Source organism: Physeter macrocephalus, chromosome 11, assembly GCF_002837175.3.
Source record: "Physeter macrocephalus isolate SW-GA chromosome 11, ASM283717v5, whole genome shotgun sequence".
NCBI classification, from domain to species: domain Eukaryota; kingdom Metazoa; phylum Chordata; class Mammalia; order Artiodactyla; family Physeteridae; genus Physeter; species Physeter macrocephalus.
In genome coordinates this window covers 55,063,830-55,079,508 of record NC_041224.1, presented here as the reverse complement: position 1 = coordinate 55,079,508, position 15,679 = coordinate 55,063,830, and the positions used below count along the sequence as shown (strand labels likewise).

The 15,679-nt window shown below is 36.3% G+C and overlaps 1 protein-coding gene and 1 pseudogene across 2 annotated transcripts in view; one reads left to right on the top strand and one right to left on the bottom strand.

The window, feature by feature from the left end:
- VPS13C (vacuolar protein sorting 13 homolog C) overlaps positions 1-15,679 on the top strand; it is a 182,326-nt gene that overhangs the window by 90,366 nt on the left and 76,281 nt on the right. For both annotated transcript variants that reach the window (XM_024128742.3, XM_028494846.2), the window contains exons 34-40: positions 1,495-1,642; positions 3,290-3,398; positions 9,657-9,793; positions 11,473-11,629; positions 12,812-12,891; positions 13,384-13,443; positions 14,144-14,300. In XM_024128742.3, coding sequence (XP_023984510.1) covers positions 1,495-1,642; positions 3,290-3,398; positions 9,657-9,793; positions 11,473-11,629; positions 12,812-12,891; positions 13,384-13,443; positions 14,144-14,300 — 848 coding nt within the window. The remainder of the gene's footprint in view (positions 1-1,494; positions 1,643-3,289; positions 3,399-9,656; positions 9,794-11,472; positions 11,630-12,811; positions 12,892-13,383; positions 13,444-14,143; positions 14,301-15,679) is intronic.
- On the bottom strand, positions 5,151-7,600 carry LOC102976030 (intraflagellar transport protein 88 homolog; annotated as a pseudogene).

Genomic DNA, 15,679 nt, shown 5'->3' with positions numbered 1-15,679 from the left:
CGCAGGCTCAGCGGCCATGGCTCACGGGCCCAGCCACTCCGCGGCATGTGGGATCTGCCCGGACGGGGGCACAAACCCGTGTCCCCTTCATCGGCAGGTGGATTCTCAACCACTGTGCCACCAGGGAAGCCCTACAGAAAATATTTTTCTTGTTATGAGAACTTTTAAGATATATGCTCTTAGCAACTTTCAAATATACAGTACAGTGTTATTAACTATAGTCACCATCCTATATGTTACATCCCCAAGATTTATTTTATAATTGGAAATTAAAACATTTTTTGCTAAACCATTTGAGAATAGATATCTTAACCCTTTGCCCCAAAGAGCTTTAGCATGTGTCTCCTAAGAACAAGGACATTAATCCTCTTACATAATAACCACAATTATCAAATTCTGGAAATTTAACATTGATATAATCTATTATCTAATATGCATTCAATATTCAGATTTTACCAGTTATTTCAAGAATTTTCCCCCCAATCCAGGATAACATGTGGCATTTAATTGTATCCTATATTAGTGAGGGGGGTTTTCTGTACTGATAAACATTTATTCTGGGATAGTTCTTCAGCCTTTCTCTGTTTTTCATGATGATGACAGTTTTGAAGAGTTCAGTCTAGTTTCATAGAATGACTCTCAATTTAGTTTTGTCTGAGTGATTTCTCATGATTTAATTGCGCTTATACATTTTTGGCAGGAATGCTGTGTAAAGTAATGATGTATCTCTAGGGCTCTACCAGAGGACATTTGAAAGTGTGTATTTTCATTTTAAAATCATTTTCTACCCCATCCAAGGAGATTTAATTATCTTGAATACAAAAAGAATGATTATAAGACAAGTCCAGAAAAGAATCCTGGTTGAAGAGCTTTATAAACTTAGAAATAGCTTCCTTTTCATCTTGCCATTTTTTTCTCTAATCTCTGTACCAGCACACATATCAGTCCTTGAACAACTGTATTTTTGATTTCCCCCATAGCTTCAAAAATATCAGTTTCTTTTCAAAATTTACTCAGGTTGTCATCTATCTTCTGTTTAAAGAAAAAAGTTTTCTTAAAGGCTAATTGTATATCATATACAGTTGACCCTTCAACAGCATGGGTTTGAACTTCATGGTTCTGCTTATGCGCAGATTTTTTTTTCTAGTGGTAAATAACAGTATTATACAACCTGTGGTTGTTTAGAACTGTGGTTATGGAGGAACTGCATATACAGAGGAACTGAAATATGAAGGGCAAACTATAGGTTACATGATTGCATGGAGGGGTCGTCACCCTAGTCCCCCGTGTTGTTCAAGGGACAGCTGTGTTTTAATCTGTCCATGCTAGTATATTGTAGATTAAATTAATTATAGACCAAGTTTAGAAAACACTAAAACAGCATTGTTTCAAATCAATGTTTAGAGCAGCAAATTTGGGCTTCATGTTTTTTTTAATGATATGTTGCATTTACCCCTATGTTTATGCATATATATCAATTATATTTTTCATTAGGACAGTGTTCCAGCCAGGCATCTCCCATCCTGATATTCAGCTGTTGCATCCAATTAATTTGGAGTTGTCTGTAAATCGGAATCTAGCTGCATCTTGGTACCACAAGATACCTGTTGTGGAAATTAAAGGTCATCTTGAGTCAATGAATGTGAGTATATGAGTGAAAAAAACTTTTTTTAAAAAATTATTTTTAAAATTTATTTATTTTTGCACTGGGTCTTCATTGCTGCACGCGGGCTTTCTCTAGTTGCGGTACGTGGGCTTCTCATTGTGGTGGCTTCTCTTGTGGAGCACGGGCTGTAGGCATGCGGGCTTCAGTAGTTGTGGCTCACAGGCTCTAGAGCACAGGCTCAGTAGTTGTGGCACACGGGCTTAGTCCAGCCAGGCATCTCCCATCCTGATATTCAGCTGTTGCATCCAATTAATTTGGAGTTGTCTGTAAATCGGAATCTAGCTGCATCTTGGTACCACAAGATACCTGTTGTGGAAATTAAAGGTCATCTTGAGTCAATGAATGTGAGTATATGAGTGAAAAAAACTTTTTTTAAAAAATTATTTTTAAAATTTATTTATTTTTGCACTGGGTCTTCATTGCTGCACGCGGGCTTTCTCTAGTTGCGGCACGTGGGCTTCTCATTGTGGTGGCTTCTCTTGTGGAGCACGGGCTGTAGGCATGCGGGCTTCAGTAGTTGTGGCTCACAGGCTCTAGAGCACAGGCTCAGTAGTTGTGGCACACGGGCTTAGTTGCTCCGCGGCATGTGGATCTTCCCGGACCAGGGCTCGAACCCGTGTCCCCTGCATTGGCATGCGGATTCTTAACCACTGTGCCACCAGGGAAGTCCCAGAAAAAAACTTTCTTATTGAAAGTTCAGACTCTGAAAACTTTCTCATTATAAATCTAAATGAAATGTGGAATTTTTACTGATAATTGTAAGGAAAATTTCAGTGTGATATTGTCCAACAGGATCTTTATTAATTTTAGTAAAATTTAATCTTCAGTTAAATGTTACTTAGCTTTTAAATTTGTTATGTGTATGCGTTAGCAGAGATCTGTTTGTAAATTATTTATTAGTGTATTATAATTATAGCTCATTCTATATATTATATACATACCCTTTTATTTTAGGGATATCTGAGTACCCCTCAGATAATTATAGCATTGAGTGAAATGCCTATTTTTCATATTGAAGGTGGCCTTTTTATTACATTGAAATTGTTATTGTTTAAAAAGTGGAATTTATGTGTATTCTGAAAGTCACTTATTAAAAAAAGTGATCTGATTTCTTTAATAATTATTAACTTTCACTAAGGGTCATATTGGTTAAGTAGTTGAAACTAATATTGACTTGTAAGTCACATTGTTTTTCTTCAAACACTCTTATATTTGAAAATGAATTTTTTTTTTTTTTTTGTGGTATGTGGGCCTCCCTCTGTTGTGGCCCCTCCCGTTGCGGAGCACAGGCTCCGGACGCGCAGGCTCAGCGGCCATGGCCCACGGGCCCAGCCGCTCCGCGGCACGTGGGATCCTCCCAGACCGGGGCGCGAACCCGGTTCCCCTGCATCGGCGGGCGGACGCGCAACCACTGCGCCACCAGGGAAGCCCCTGAAAATGAAATTTTTAACATGAAATAAGTAGTGAAATACTTGAGTGTACAGTGATTATATAATTTTTTAGTCAATGTTAAGAGTATCCTGTCCTTAGTGTTTTGTTACTAAGGATTTGTTTTCCATATTAAAATTGTTTCATTTTAAAATGAAATATCTTTATCTTTTCTTGGAACATCATATTTCACAGGTTAATCTAAATCAAGAAGATCTTAATCTTTTATTTAGAATACTAGCAGAAAATCTTGGTGAGGCTACTGAAGACTTGAATAAAGTGAAACCAAGAGTGCAAGAGACAGGTAAGAGGTTGACTGTAGGTGGTGTAATAAATGTTTTTTTACAATTTTGTAGAGGAGACAAACAATAAAAATGAAGTAAACATATATTTACAAATTGCGATTTGTATTACCAAGAAAACAAATAAGATGCTATTGAATAAAACCATAGTTTGCTTTTAAGTTGAGTAAAGTCAGTTATTTCTAAGTTGCATGAGTTAGGAGGAGGCCATAAAGAAGGGTTTCAGATCATTGGTGAATTCCTGGAAAAATTTTTGAACTTGCATGTATAGAGAAAAAAACATTTTAAGTTGGCACTAGGCTATGTAGCATACTTGATCTGACTTTTATTTTTTAATTTTTTTAAAAATTAAAAAAATCTATTTTTGGCCATACTGTGTGGCATGCAGGATGTTAGTTCCTTGACCAGGGATCGAACCCATGCCCCCTGCAGTGGAAGTGCGGACTCCTAACCACTGGACTGCCAGGGAAGTCCCTTGATCTGATTTTTAGCTGTACAAAGTGAAGTGGTTGATAAATTACCACTGAACAAAGATACTGAAAAAATTGTACAGCAATAAAAATGAAAATAGTATTTAAATTATTAGATACAGTGGTCCTTAAAGGCAAAGTAACTACCAGAATTATTTTTTAAGCTGTTTTATATGTACACATATACACATACACAGTGTATCTTGGTGTTCATTCCATATCTATATATATGCTGTGTATAGATCCGACTCATTCTTTCTAATGGCTGCTTGGTATTAAATTCTGTTGAAGTATCATAATTTAGTTAGCAAGTCGCTATTGATGGACATTTTAGGTGGTTTTCAGTCTTTCACTCTTACTATGTTGCATTAAATATCCTTGTACATACACTTTTACAAGTGCATGTAAAAGTGCATTTATCTGTAGGGGAAATACCAGGACTGCTGGGTTAAAGGGTATTTAGTTTTTATTAAATTAAAATAATAATTGAATTCAATCAATACATTTAATAAAATTAATTTTATTAACATTTTGACAGATTTGCCAGTTGACCCCCATAGAACTTATACTCATTTTGTACCCCCATCAGGTGGTTTTTCTGTGCTTTTTCTAACACAGTGTATTATCAGATTTAAAAATTTTTACCAGTTTGCTGCTGAGTGAAAAATGGTATCTCACTGTATTTTTTCAATTTTGAAAAACTTTTTTTTACCTGAAACTAATGTAATATTACATGTCAATTGTGTCTCAGAAAAAACACAAAATACTAGGGGCGAAAAACCTTTTTTACAGTATGTTAATACATATAGTAAAGTGTGCAAATCTTCAGTGTACAATTCAGTGGATTTTTATATATGGCTACACCAGTGTAATCACCATGATTAAGGTATAGAACATTTCCAGCACTGCACCCTAGAGCTCTCCCTATGCCTTTACCAATCAATACCAAACACCCACCCTGCCCCTGAATCCACCCAGAATTAAGTACCATTCTGATTTGTAATATTATACATTAATTTTGCCTCTTTTTGAATTTCATATAAATGGAATCATAGAGAATTTACTTTCATTTTTGGCTTCTTTCTTTTTTTTTTATTTTCACATGTTTTTATTCCATTAAAAGCAAAACAAAATCTAAATCCATACTCATAGAACAGAATACACTTATTTAAAATTTTGACAGTGTGCAAAATTAAAGTTTGGGTATTTAATCCAAACTTTAACATGAGTATTCTCTTGTAAGGCAATTTCTTTCCTTTAATAAATAATATATTAAAATATATATTATTTTGGAAGCAAATCATCTCCTAACTGTTCATCAGCAAAATCATCCTCATTGACTCTCTTTTTGGCTGCGGTTTTGGGTCTTTCTATTTGCGGGCCAAGCGGATCCCATAGGAGGCATCTAGCTCCTTGTTACTGCTGCTCTCATAAGGCTCGTCTGTCCCAGGCAGGGCTTGGAGCTGGGCGCTGAGCCGCTTGCCTCTACTACCGGAGCCACAGTTCTGGCCACTGTCACTGCCAGCGCTCCTGTCTCTCCTGCCAGACTTGATGTGCTGTTCCCTGATTTCTTTCATTTTTTCCAATCTCTTGAGTTTTGTTGCATATTCTTGAACTTCTTTTAATCCATCTCTGTTTGTGCAGAGATGTACCAAGAAACGTAGACATTCAACATTTTCTGGAAAATTTCTGTGAATATCTTTGTAAGTATCTAATGCTTTTTGGTAGTTACCACTTCTTCTAAAACAACTAGCTACCATCAGTTGCCATTTCACCTGTGTAGGCTGTATAAGAGAAGCTCTTTCAAAGTACTGAATGGCTTTTTCACAAAACTGGGTTTCAATGTAATAGGCCGCGAGCCACTCGTTGACTTCAGTGTTGGACGGGAAATACCTATATGACTCCTAGTAATATTGGAATGCTTGGAATTTATCCCCCTCAGTGTCATATAATCCTCCCAGTTTAGAGAAAGCTCTGGAGTCAGTTGGAACAACACTGATCAGCTGAATTAACCATTCCATAGCTTGATTGGGATCTTCCATTAATTCGTATACATTTGCTATCTGGTAAAGGACTTGGGTGCTGTCTCTTAGGATTGCGTGAAGTTTCAGGAAACAGTCCAAAGCTTCATCAAGCTGGTTTAGCTTCTTATACGTAAGGCCAATATTATAAAATGCTTTAGTACAAGAAGAATCATTTCTTAGAGCCTCATTTTAGAATTCAGCTGCCTTCTCATAATCACCATTTGCAAAAACTGTATTCCCTTTATGAGTAAGAGCTGACGGATTATATCTTGTCAGAGTTCATAGCTAAGTCTGCATAGCTACCGGCTTTTGCAAATTCATTTTCCAAATAATACAGGAATGAGAGGTTGGGTGCAGCTGCACTCTTCACTCTACTGTCCTTTTTTTCAAACATTTTAATGGTCTCTACAGCTTGATTAAAGTCCTTTTGTCTCAGGTATGTAATTGCGTTATTTCCAGATCATTTGCCAGCTCTACATACTGAGAAGCTTTCACAACTTCAACACACCAATCATAACCTACAGCAAAGGATGTTTCAATTACAGGAGCAATGAGTTTTGCAACTGTCATGATGTATTTTTCTGCCATGTCTTTCCTTTCACGTTCTGTTTGCCTTAGATGATCATTTTTTATAGATTCAATCACTGAACTAGTATGTGGGTCATCACTTGGTGAAATGTATTTATCATCTTCATCAGTTTCTAATGGAACAGCAATCAAGTTTTGGAATGCCTTCTTCATTTTTTTCTCGGTCTCCAACAGCAAAGTAACTAAGAATTAGGTTGAAGCCTGCCTTCAGATTTGGTGCCATACTCATTATGTGCTCAAATAAATTAATGGCATCTGAATACTGCCCAGTTTTAATAAATGTAACTCCAATGTTCTGCATAATTTTAATCCTCATTTCTTTATGGACACTTGGAATTTGATCTAAGGCTATTTGGTACAATTTAATGGCTTTGGAATAATTTCTTAGCTTTAAATAAATATTTCCCATATTCACTTTCAACCATCCTGCATTGCTAAACATCTTATTTTTCACTGTAACTTGATAGGTGTTTGGTGCTTCAGCATACATTTCATTAGCTGAATAGTGACTGGCCAAATTGAAAAGAACTGATTAAGTTAAATCCAAATTGATGTTTTCTGGACTTGTAACTTGTTCTCCTTGTCTCACCAGGACTCTCTCTTTTCTTCCTGCATCTTTTGCCTTTTCTAAGGCCAATTTTAACTCTCCACGACTGTTAGCAATACAGCTTTCTTCTACTGACTCATTTACTTTCTTCTCTACTTGTCTCATCTTTTCTTCTCGGCTGTCTTCGTTCCTGGCCTCCAGGGGCGGTGCAGGGCCCCACGACTGACCGAGGGGGTCGAACGCAGAGCCTCTCAAAGCTGCTTTGGTAAAACCAGCTGCCCTCACTGCTCTCATGGGTCTAGTAACTGCATCCTGAAGAGCCCCTGCATTGGTCTTCCCACTGACGATGCCGGGGATGTCTTGGACCCATACCCAGTAGCTACAGGTCTAGCAACCGCTGTGCTTGGTATTTTAGCAGTTACGGGAGGTCTTCTCCCATGACTAGTTCTCACAGCTTGCTGAAAAGCTGTGTCATTCTCCAGTTCCTCAGTATCATAGGTTGGACTGTAGTCATTATAGCCAGACTAAAGATCATCTTCATCTGTCTCTGGGGCGAGGTATCCATTTTCCATCATTTGTACCTCCGTGAGAGCGGGCCCGAGCTCGTGCCTCGGCCGAGCCTTGCCGGGGATTTTGGAGCTTCGCGTCACGAACTCGGGGTCGGGGGCTCGAGGGCCGCGTGCGGCTTCGGGCGGGGTGGGGGGGTGGGCACAGGCCTGGGCCAGAGCCCCCGCGCCCCGTCGCCACGGCCCCCTCGGAGGGCGGCAGGCACCCGCGCCGCCCCGAGCCTTCTCCCTCCTCGTGGCGAGGGGAGCAGCGCGACCGCGAGCGCGGGGTGGGCCGTCGCGGCCCTTCTGGGGCTCGGAAGAGACCTGCGCGGCCGCAGCGCTGCCACGCGCGGATCCCTTGGCTTCTTTCATTCAACATTTTGTGGGATTCATCTGTGTTGATGTCTGTAGCGCTAGTTGTTCTTATTCCTGTTTCCAGTATTTGACTATCATGAGTGAAATTGCTATGAATGTCATTGTACAGTCTTTCGGTACACTTATATACTGTTTTCTTTTGGACATATAGCTAGGAGTAGAATTACCAGGTCATATGTTAGCTTACATTTCGCTTCAGTAACTTACGCCAGGCTATATTGAACAGTTTTCCAAGTGGTTGAACCAATTTACTTTCCTACTAGCAATGTATGAGAGTTCCAGTTGTTTCACATTCTCACCAGTACTTGCTATCCTCAGTCTTGTAAAATTTAGCCATCCTGGTGGTTATATAGTAGTATCTCTATGGTTTTTATTTGTTCCCTGGTAACTAATGAAATTGAAAACCTTTTCATATGCCGTTTGGATATCCTCTTTTATGACATGATCATTCAAGTCTGTTGACCATTATTTTTATTGAGTTATGGTCTTTTTTCTAATTGGTGTATAGGAGTTGTTTATTCATTCTGGTTAGGAGCCCTTTGCTGGTTATATGTGTTATATGTATACATGTTAGTTTATGTGTAGAAATATCTTCTCCCTATCAGTGCTTTACCTTTTCACTCTCTCTTAATAGGTTTTCTTTTAATAGAATTAGTTAATTTTAATGAATTCTAATACACAATTTTAAAAAATGATCAGTGCTTTTTATTTCCTATTTAAGAAATCTTTGCCTGTTCCAGGAATTGTTTTGTAGAAGGAAAATATTTGGTAGAATTATTTTCCCTCAGTCACATTATGTTTGGAACAGTGCTGAAATAAGATGATACTTAAGAAACCTTGCCCTGTGCATTGCTTTCTCAAAGGTAGTAACTAACAGCAGTGGTTTTCCATATGGAAAACACTAGGCAAGGTACTGAATCTGTCTGGACCTCAATTTGCTCATATGTGAAATAAAGACAATGTAAAGGTTTTACCTTAAAGTGTTGTTATAAGAGTTAAATGAGATAGTCCGTGAACATCTGTTAGCACAACATCCAACACAGAGGTTAAGAACTTTGCAAGTGATAGCTATTATTAGTGTTGTGTATTACAGTTTAGAAAGCAATTTTACTGCATTTCAGGATGCGTGAATTTCAGGACAACAGGGTCATCATATTCATATGGTTTTACTTTTGATTCTTGGTATGGCGTAAGAGCCTTTAACTCACCCCCCCCCGCTTCTTTCATATCAAGCCTTAGCTCTTATTATCCTCCTTATGATGTAACCATATCAAACTCCATTCTGTTTGCAAAACCTATCCTGATGTGTTATCTCTCTGTGGGTTTTCTACTACCTCTTATTTTATTCTTCTCTGTGTGAGGAGCTCCTTCAGTTCTACTTGAATTATAACTCTCCTGTTAAAACTTTCTTGACCTTCTCATGACAGTGTCATGCTTAGTTCTGTGCTTTCTACGTACTTTATCTAGAGACTATTAACATTTGTCCATTTAATGTGACTAGGTGGGGCCTTCTTATTTTGTTTGTATTTTAAGTATATATGTTTCTTCTACTAAGCCATGAGCTTTCTAAGGGCTAGAGCTGTGTATGACTGATTTGTGGATTTTCAATGCCTGAACCAAGTCCAGAGTACTTGTATAAGTCCTTGTTGAGTATTCATGTAAGAAATGTGTGAATAGAAGTGAATGAATTTCTTTTAAACATCTTTAGATGAAACTAAAGAGCCACTTGAAATCTCTACATTAAAACAAGATATGCATGTTTCACAAGATAGTTTAACAGCTGGAGTGGAGGAAATTCGATCTGTAGACATCATTAATATGCTGCTGAAATTTGAAATCAAAGAGGTGTGTAATTTTCATCTGTTTTTATAAAAGGTGGACAAATAATGGATATTTGGAATTACCTCTAATAAATTAAACTTGTAGATTATTGATATGGATAGAAAAAGCTTACAAAGGCTATTTGTAATTTGTATGTAGAAATGTTTAAAAATTTGAGAGTTTGCTAACGATGAGTTATATTTGGGGGATATAATATTTACAGAGAAAATGGTAAATGCCCTGTAACAGGCTTTTCAAATGATTTTAGGACAGTTGGAATGTGGCCTGCTTTGGATTTTATATAGGGAAGGCAGGAAAGGGAAAAATGACAGAGAAATTCTTCGCAAATTTTAGAAACCATTAATAGAATAATAAAACACAATATGCCTATATTTAAAAAATGTTATATTACAATTACCTGCTTTCCATCTGCAGATTCTTAAGATAAGGTTAAATGAATTTTCCTCTTCTGTGTTCACACACATAACAGATACTCATTGCATGTACTAAGTACTAAGGATACAGAAGTAAAAGACATAAACTCTGAACTCAAACAAGAAAACAATTAAAATTTTTGTTAAGTACGCCCATTAAAAATGTGCCCAGGGAGCTTGTGGCAGTGATGGTAGGAAGAGGGCATCGAAGCAGTCTGAAAGAGTCAGGGAAGATTACCTGGAAGAAGTGAGATTTAGTTGAATTTTTAAGGAAGAAGAAGGTAAGGGGCTGGGACAGGGTAGAAAGAGGGACAGGCATACACGTGTGTATGTGGGAAAGCATCGCGGATACAGGGACTTAGAAGAACTTTCTCCAAAATCCCTTCATCGTTAAATAGCTGTGTAGAGGTTATGTTCTATCTTTGAGTCAAAAATAATAAACTTTTAAACAAATGAGTGCTACTTTTTTTATCTGAAATATATGTTTTGAAACTAACTTCCTTCATGCTAAACCTCTGCTGTTTTTCTGGTTAATGTTACAGTTATTGAAGATTTTTAGGCTTTGATAATTGAAACATTGATAAATGAATAATTCTATTTGCAGATGGGTTTCATTAACATATGTACATAGAAAACCTGTAAGTCCTTTTTAATATTATTTGTAATACATATAATTACAGTTCCCTTCCCTTAGGACAGTGATTAGGGTTGGGGGAAGCAATTTGCATCCTCCCCTCAAGCTGATAATTAGCATTGTCTGAAGACATTTTTGGTTGTCACTATCCAGAGAGAGAGTGGGCTATTGGCAACCAGTGGGTAGAGGCCAGTGATGCCACTAAACAGCCTACAGCACATGGGACTACTCCCCACTGGAAAGAATTATCCAGCCCCAGATGTCAGTGGTGCCAAGGTTGAGAAACCTTGCCTTAGGAGTAGTTTAAAAATTGACTGTTTATCTCTGACTTTCAGATCTAGTCTGACACCATCCATCAGACTAGGACTTCAGGGAATTAGGCAGAACAACTTTTTTTTTTCATAACTATCTTGAAATCCATTAGAATATAGTGACAGTGCTTTAAAAGTCTGAACAAGTAAGTGGGCCTTCCAAAGTAAGTAACTCTAGGTAATTTCCAGGCACAAATAGAAGTGAACATCTTTACGCTGTGTGAATATTTTGATAATATCATTCTGGATGATTATTAAACTGTTAACTTATCTTCAATGTATATTAGTGAAATAGTTTGTGGTAATAATGGTACCTTTTTCTAGGTCATGATTACTTTGATGGAAAAAGCAGAAAAGAAAGGAAGGCCTTTACATGAACTAAATGTCCTGCAGCTTGGACTGGAAGCTAGAGTTAAAGCCTACGACCTGACTGCTGAAGCTTATCTAAAAAAAATTAGTATGCGATGCTTTGAGTTCACTGGTACGTGTGAAGTATAGTCTCTGTAAATTGTGCATGTAATAGGCAGGTGGTCACTACCTTTTTATCAACATGAAGCATATTTATTAGTGTCACCATAATCAGTTAATTTAAATTTATTACATTAATACGAAGTAATTTGATAGTTAAAATTCATTATGTAGTTATTTATCATAAAGTAGGTCTATATCTAAATATTTAGCACAAAGTAGAATATATCTAAAAGAAAAATGAGGCATATGTCTTTGGTACATAACACTTCAGTACTTATGAAAAGCAACATTACATTATAACTGTGCTCTGAGAACAATACCCAGGTATAGAGCCCAGGGACCCTTTTTGAAAGGTGAGTTAATTTACTAGGAAGTAACTTTTTTTCTTTGGTTTTTTATTTATTTTAAAATTACATAAGTGTTTTTTATTTGTGTTTAATGACATTAATATATACTTGTAAAAAATAAAAATTAAACAACCCAGAAATATATAGAGGAAAAATTTAACGTCACCTTGTAGTCTCTTCAGCCTTTCAAATTCACTTTCTAAATTGCACCAAGCCAACTTTTTTTTTTTTTTACGGTACGTGGGCCTCTCACTGTTGTGGCCTCTCCCGTTGCGGAGCACAGGCTCCGGATGCACAGGCTCAGCGGCTATGGCTCACGGGCCCAGCCGCTCCGCGGCATGTGGGATCTTCCCGGACCGGGGCATGAACCCGTGTCCCCTGCATCGGCAGGCGGACTCTTAACCACTGTGCCATCAGGGAAGCCCCCGCACCAAGCCAACTTTTAAAGTTGGTCTGGGTGTTTAAAGTTTATAGGAACTCTATGGGGTAACTTTAAGTAAAGCAAACTTGTACTGAGAATAATCACTAGTTTAAGTATTTTATAGCTTTGTTCTTTAATATATTATGATTTGTTCAAATAAGTAAAACCAGTAGTACCAAATGTTATAGCATTTATAATTGGCCAGTGCTGGGTTTTTTTGTGTTTTTTGGAGTTTCTTTAATTTTTTTTTCAAAGCCAGCTTTATTGAGATACGATTTATGTACAGTAAAATTCACCCTTTTTAGCATACAACTCTGAGTTTTGACAAACGTATATTTGTGTAACTGGCTGGTCTGTTATCAAATACATTTGAAATGTCTAAAGGACTTAATAATGAATCTACCCTCTCTTTTTTCTCTTTTAGACTCTAAAGGAGAACCTCTTCACATTATTAACTCTTCTAATGTAACAGGTGAACCCCTTCTGAAAATGTTACTGAAAAAGGTAGTTTCATTTCTAGGATTCTTTAATATTTGCATATATGAAATTATGTCATTCCCCTGTATATAATATCTTGGTTTTCTTCCCTAAAATTTTTCATCCTAAAACTGGTTGGTTATAGTGATTTATGCAAACATCTGACAATCCTAGATAATTTCAGTAAACTTCTGAGTTAATCCTATGTTTTTGAATAAGTAGATGTATACAAAGTTCCATTGTAATTTGAAGCAAAATCTATTATAATCTAATACACTGACAATTTCCCCTACCTTTAGCATTTCCTCCCAAGTAGGATAAGGAGTTCGGGTTTTTGCTTCTGTAGAATATAAGAAATGCTTATGTGGTCATGTTTGGCATGTTCTTCTTTGCCTTTAAGAAATATGTTTATAGTGTTTTCATAGCATACTTTGAAAAGTAAAGAATGTATATATATTTTTTCAGTGTGTGAATTTTTAGTGTTTGTAACCCAGTGGCTTTATCCTCCATTATTTGTAGGCAGACAGTGATGGACCAGAATTTAAAACCATCCATGACAATACCAAACAAAGACTTCAGGTAAATCTTTTCTAATTCACTATAAGGTTAGATTATAGTAATGATTAAATCTAGCTTCAAAGCCATCTTCAGTTTTGAGATTGTGAGCTCTAAAATTAGAATAAGGATGGTAATAATAATAGGTTTAATTTTGTAGATAAAAGAAATGGATGGAGAGTTGAAATAAAGTTATTACAACAGTTGATTTGATTTCCTAAAAGACTCCTTGTTTCCCAGATATAAATTAATGATTCCTTGTTGTACACAAATAAAATATTTTTTAAGGAAATTTTGTTCACTATGGTTATTTGGCGTAGTGTTGATGGAAGCATTAAACATTTGAATGAATTGGCTTTAGGATTAGAAAAAAATTAAGGGTAAGGCTATATGGCTCGGTACAGACATTGGTCACCATCCATTTGAGCTTGTATAGTCTGTCTTGGGACTATCTTTAAGGGGACCGACCAACCTAAGGCTGATAATACTTATTGTATCTTTACTTAAAGCCTATCAAGTTCCGTTGAGGTTAGAATTATCGTTGGGTGTGGGAGTGGGCAGTGTTGGTTTATTGTCTGGTAAAGGTTAACAAAGTAATAGTGAGTTGTTTCTCAAAAAAGAAGTCTTTAGTTGAACTATTCTTGTACTACTTGTATACGCTGAGGTTTGACCTAAAAATGTTTCCATATCTGAAATCTGCCTCTCTAATTGTTCATTATCTTAGGTTTCATTTTCATCCTTAAACTTAGTTCTTCATTTGGAAGCTTTACTGTCCTTCATGGATTTTTTATCATCTGCTTTTCCATCCTCTGAACCTTCTAAGAAGGAATCGGAGATGAAGCCACTTACGGGGGAGTCCAGAAGTATCATTGCCAAAACTGGTATTAACTTTTGAATCATGGTTTAATACTTTCTATCTGAACTTTAATAATCATATAATAACATGTATTTTCAAGCTAAGATAACTGTTTATCACCTTAATGTTTTAGCTGCTTTGACAGATGAGGTTGGTTTCAAAAGAAAGCAGATTTTATCCCTATGGTATAATAGGGTAATTTAGTGAGAGATTTTAAATAAGTGTTTAATATTTATCACGTATTTATATTTGATTTCACTGCCTAGCTTTTATGTAAAATAAAGTTGTATATACTTTGCATTGATGTCTCTGTAACCTTCACTCCAGTGAAAGTGAGAAAGGAAGTAATTAAAATATGAACACAATCATGCATGGTAACAAAGGCCCATTTCAGTCAGTCAGTTAAAACTACCTGGTGCTCAACAGTTTTCAGCTTTGCAAAACACAAAAGGAACAGTCTCATGGAAGAGACAGACTCACTTTGGTTTCTAACCAAAACTGTATTTAAGTCACATAGATATGGGCACATGCCACAATTTGTGCCATGAAATATTAGATGTGGTGTAGCGTGAGTGAACATGTGCCTATTTTTAAGCCAAATATCATTTTAATTATTTTTCTTTCATGTCATATGATGTGAGTATCTAACATCTGGTAATTTAATTTTCAGACCATTACCTAGTTGTATTATATCTATATTACTGGCATCTTTAAAGTGAAAACTGTTAGTAATATTAGATCTGATACAAGGATGAGATTTTTTTTTAACCAGGGAGCAGAGCAGAGCAGTATTTTTGCATTAAACTAGAGTAAAAGAGTTTTACCTTCTTTGTCTTTAATGTACTTGTTACATTAATATCCATGGAAATACTTACATAACATACACATACATACACACGCACATGCCCACAGTTGAATAAATGAAAAAGCAATGTTTAAGCTCACAATAAACTACAAAAAATAGTAATCCAAAGAAACAATCTTCTAGTTATGCCAAATAGCTGTTTTTTATGGTTTGATTTTGCTACTTTAAATCTTAAAGGAAAAAAAAAACCCTTTTATCATCTCGGTGATTAAGGACTGATGTCCCCATACTTTTACAGTTTTATAGGAAAAAGTGTTTCCTTCAGTCAAGACAGATCTCTAGGAAATTATATCTTAAATTTATCAATCAGGACCTAGACTAAAATAGATTAAGGGAATCCATTTGATTGTGATTTTTATACACGTGCACAGACACAAATACACATTATAAAATAATTTTTTGTTTTTTTCTTAACTTTAGCCCTTTATGTTCATTTCTTATAGAACGTTTTTTAGGATTCTTCATGGAGAAACATAATATAATCTAGGGAAGTTGTCTCTATAGTTAATAACATGTATGTGTCATAGTTAATAATACAT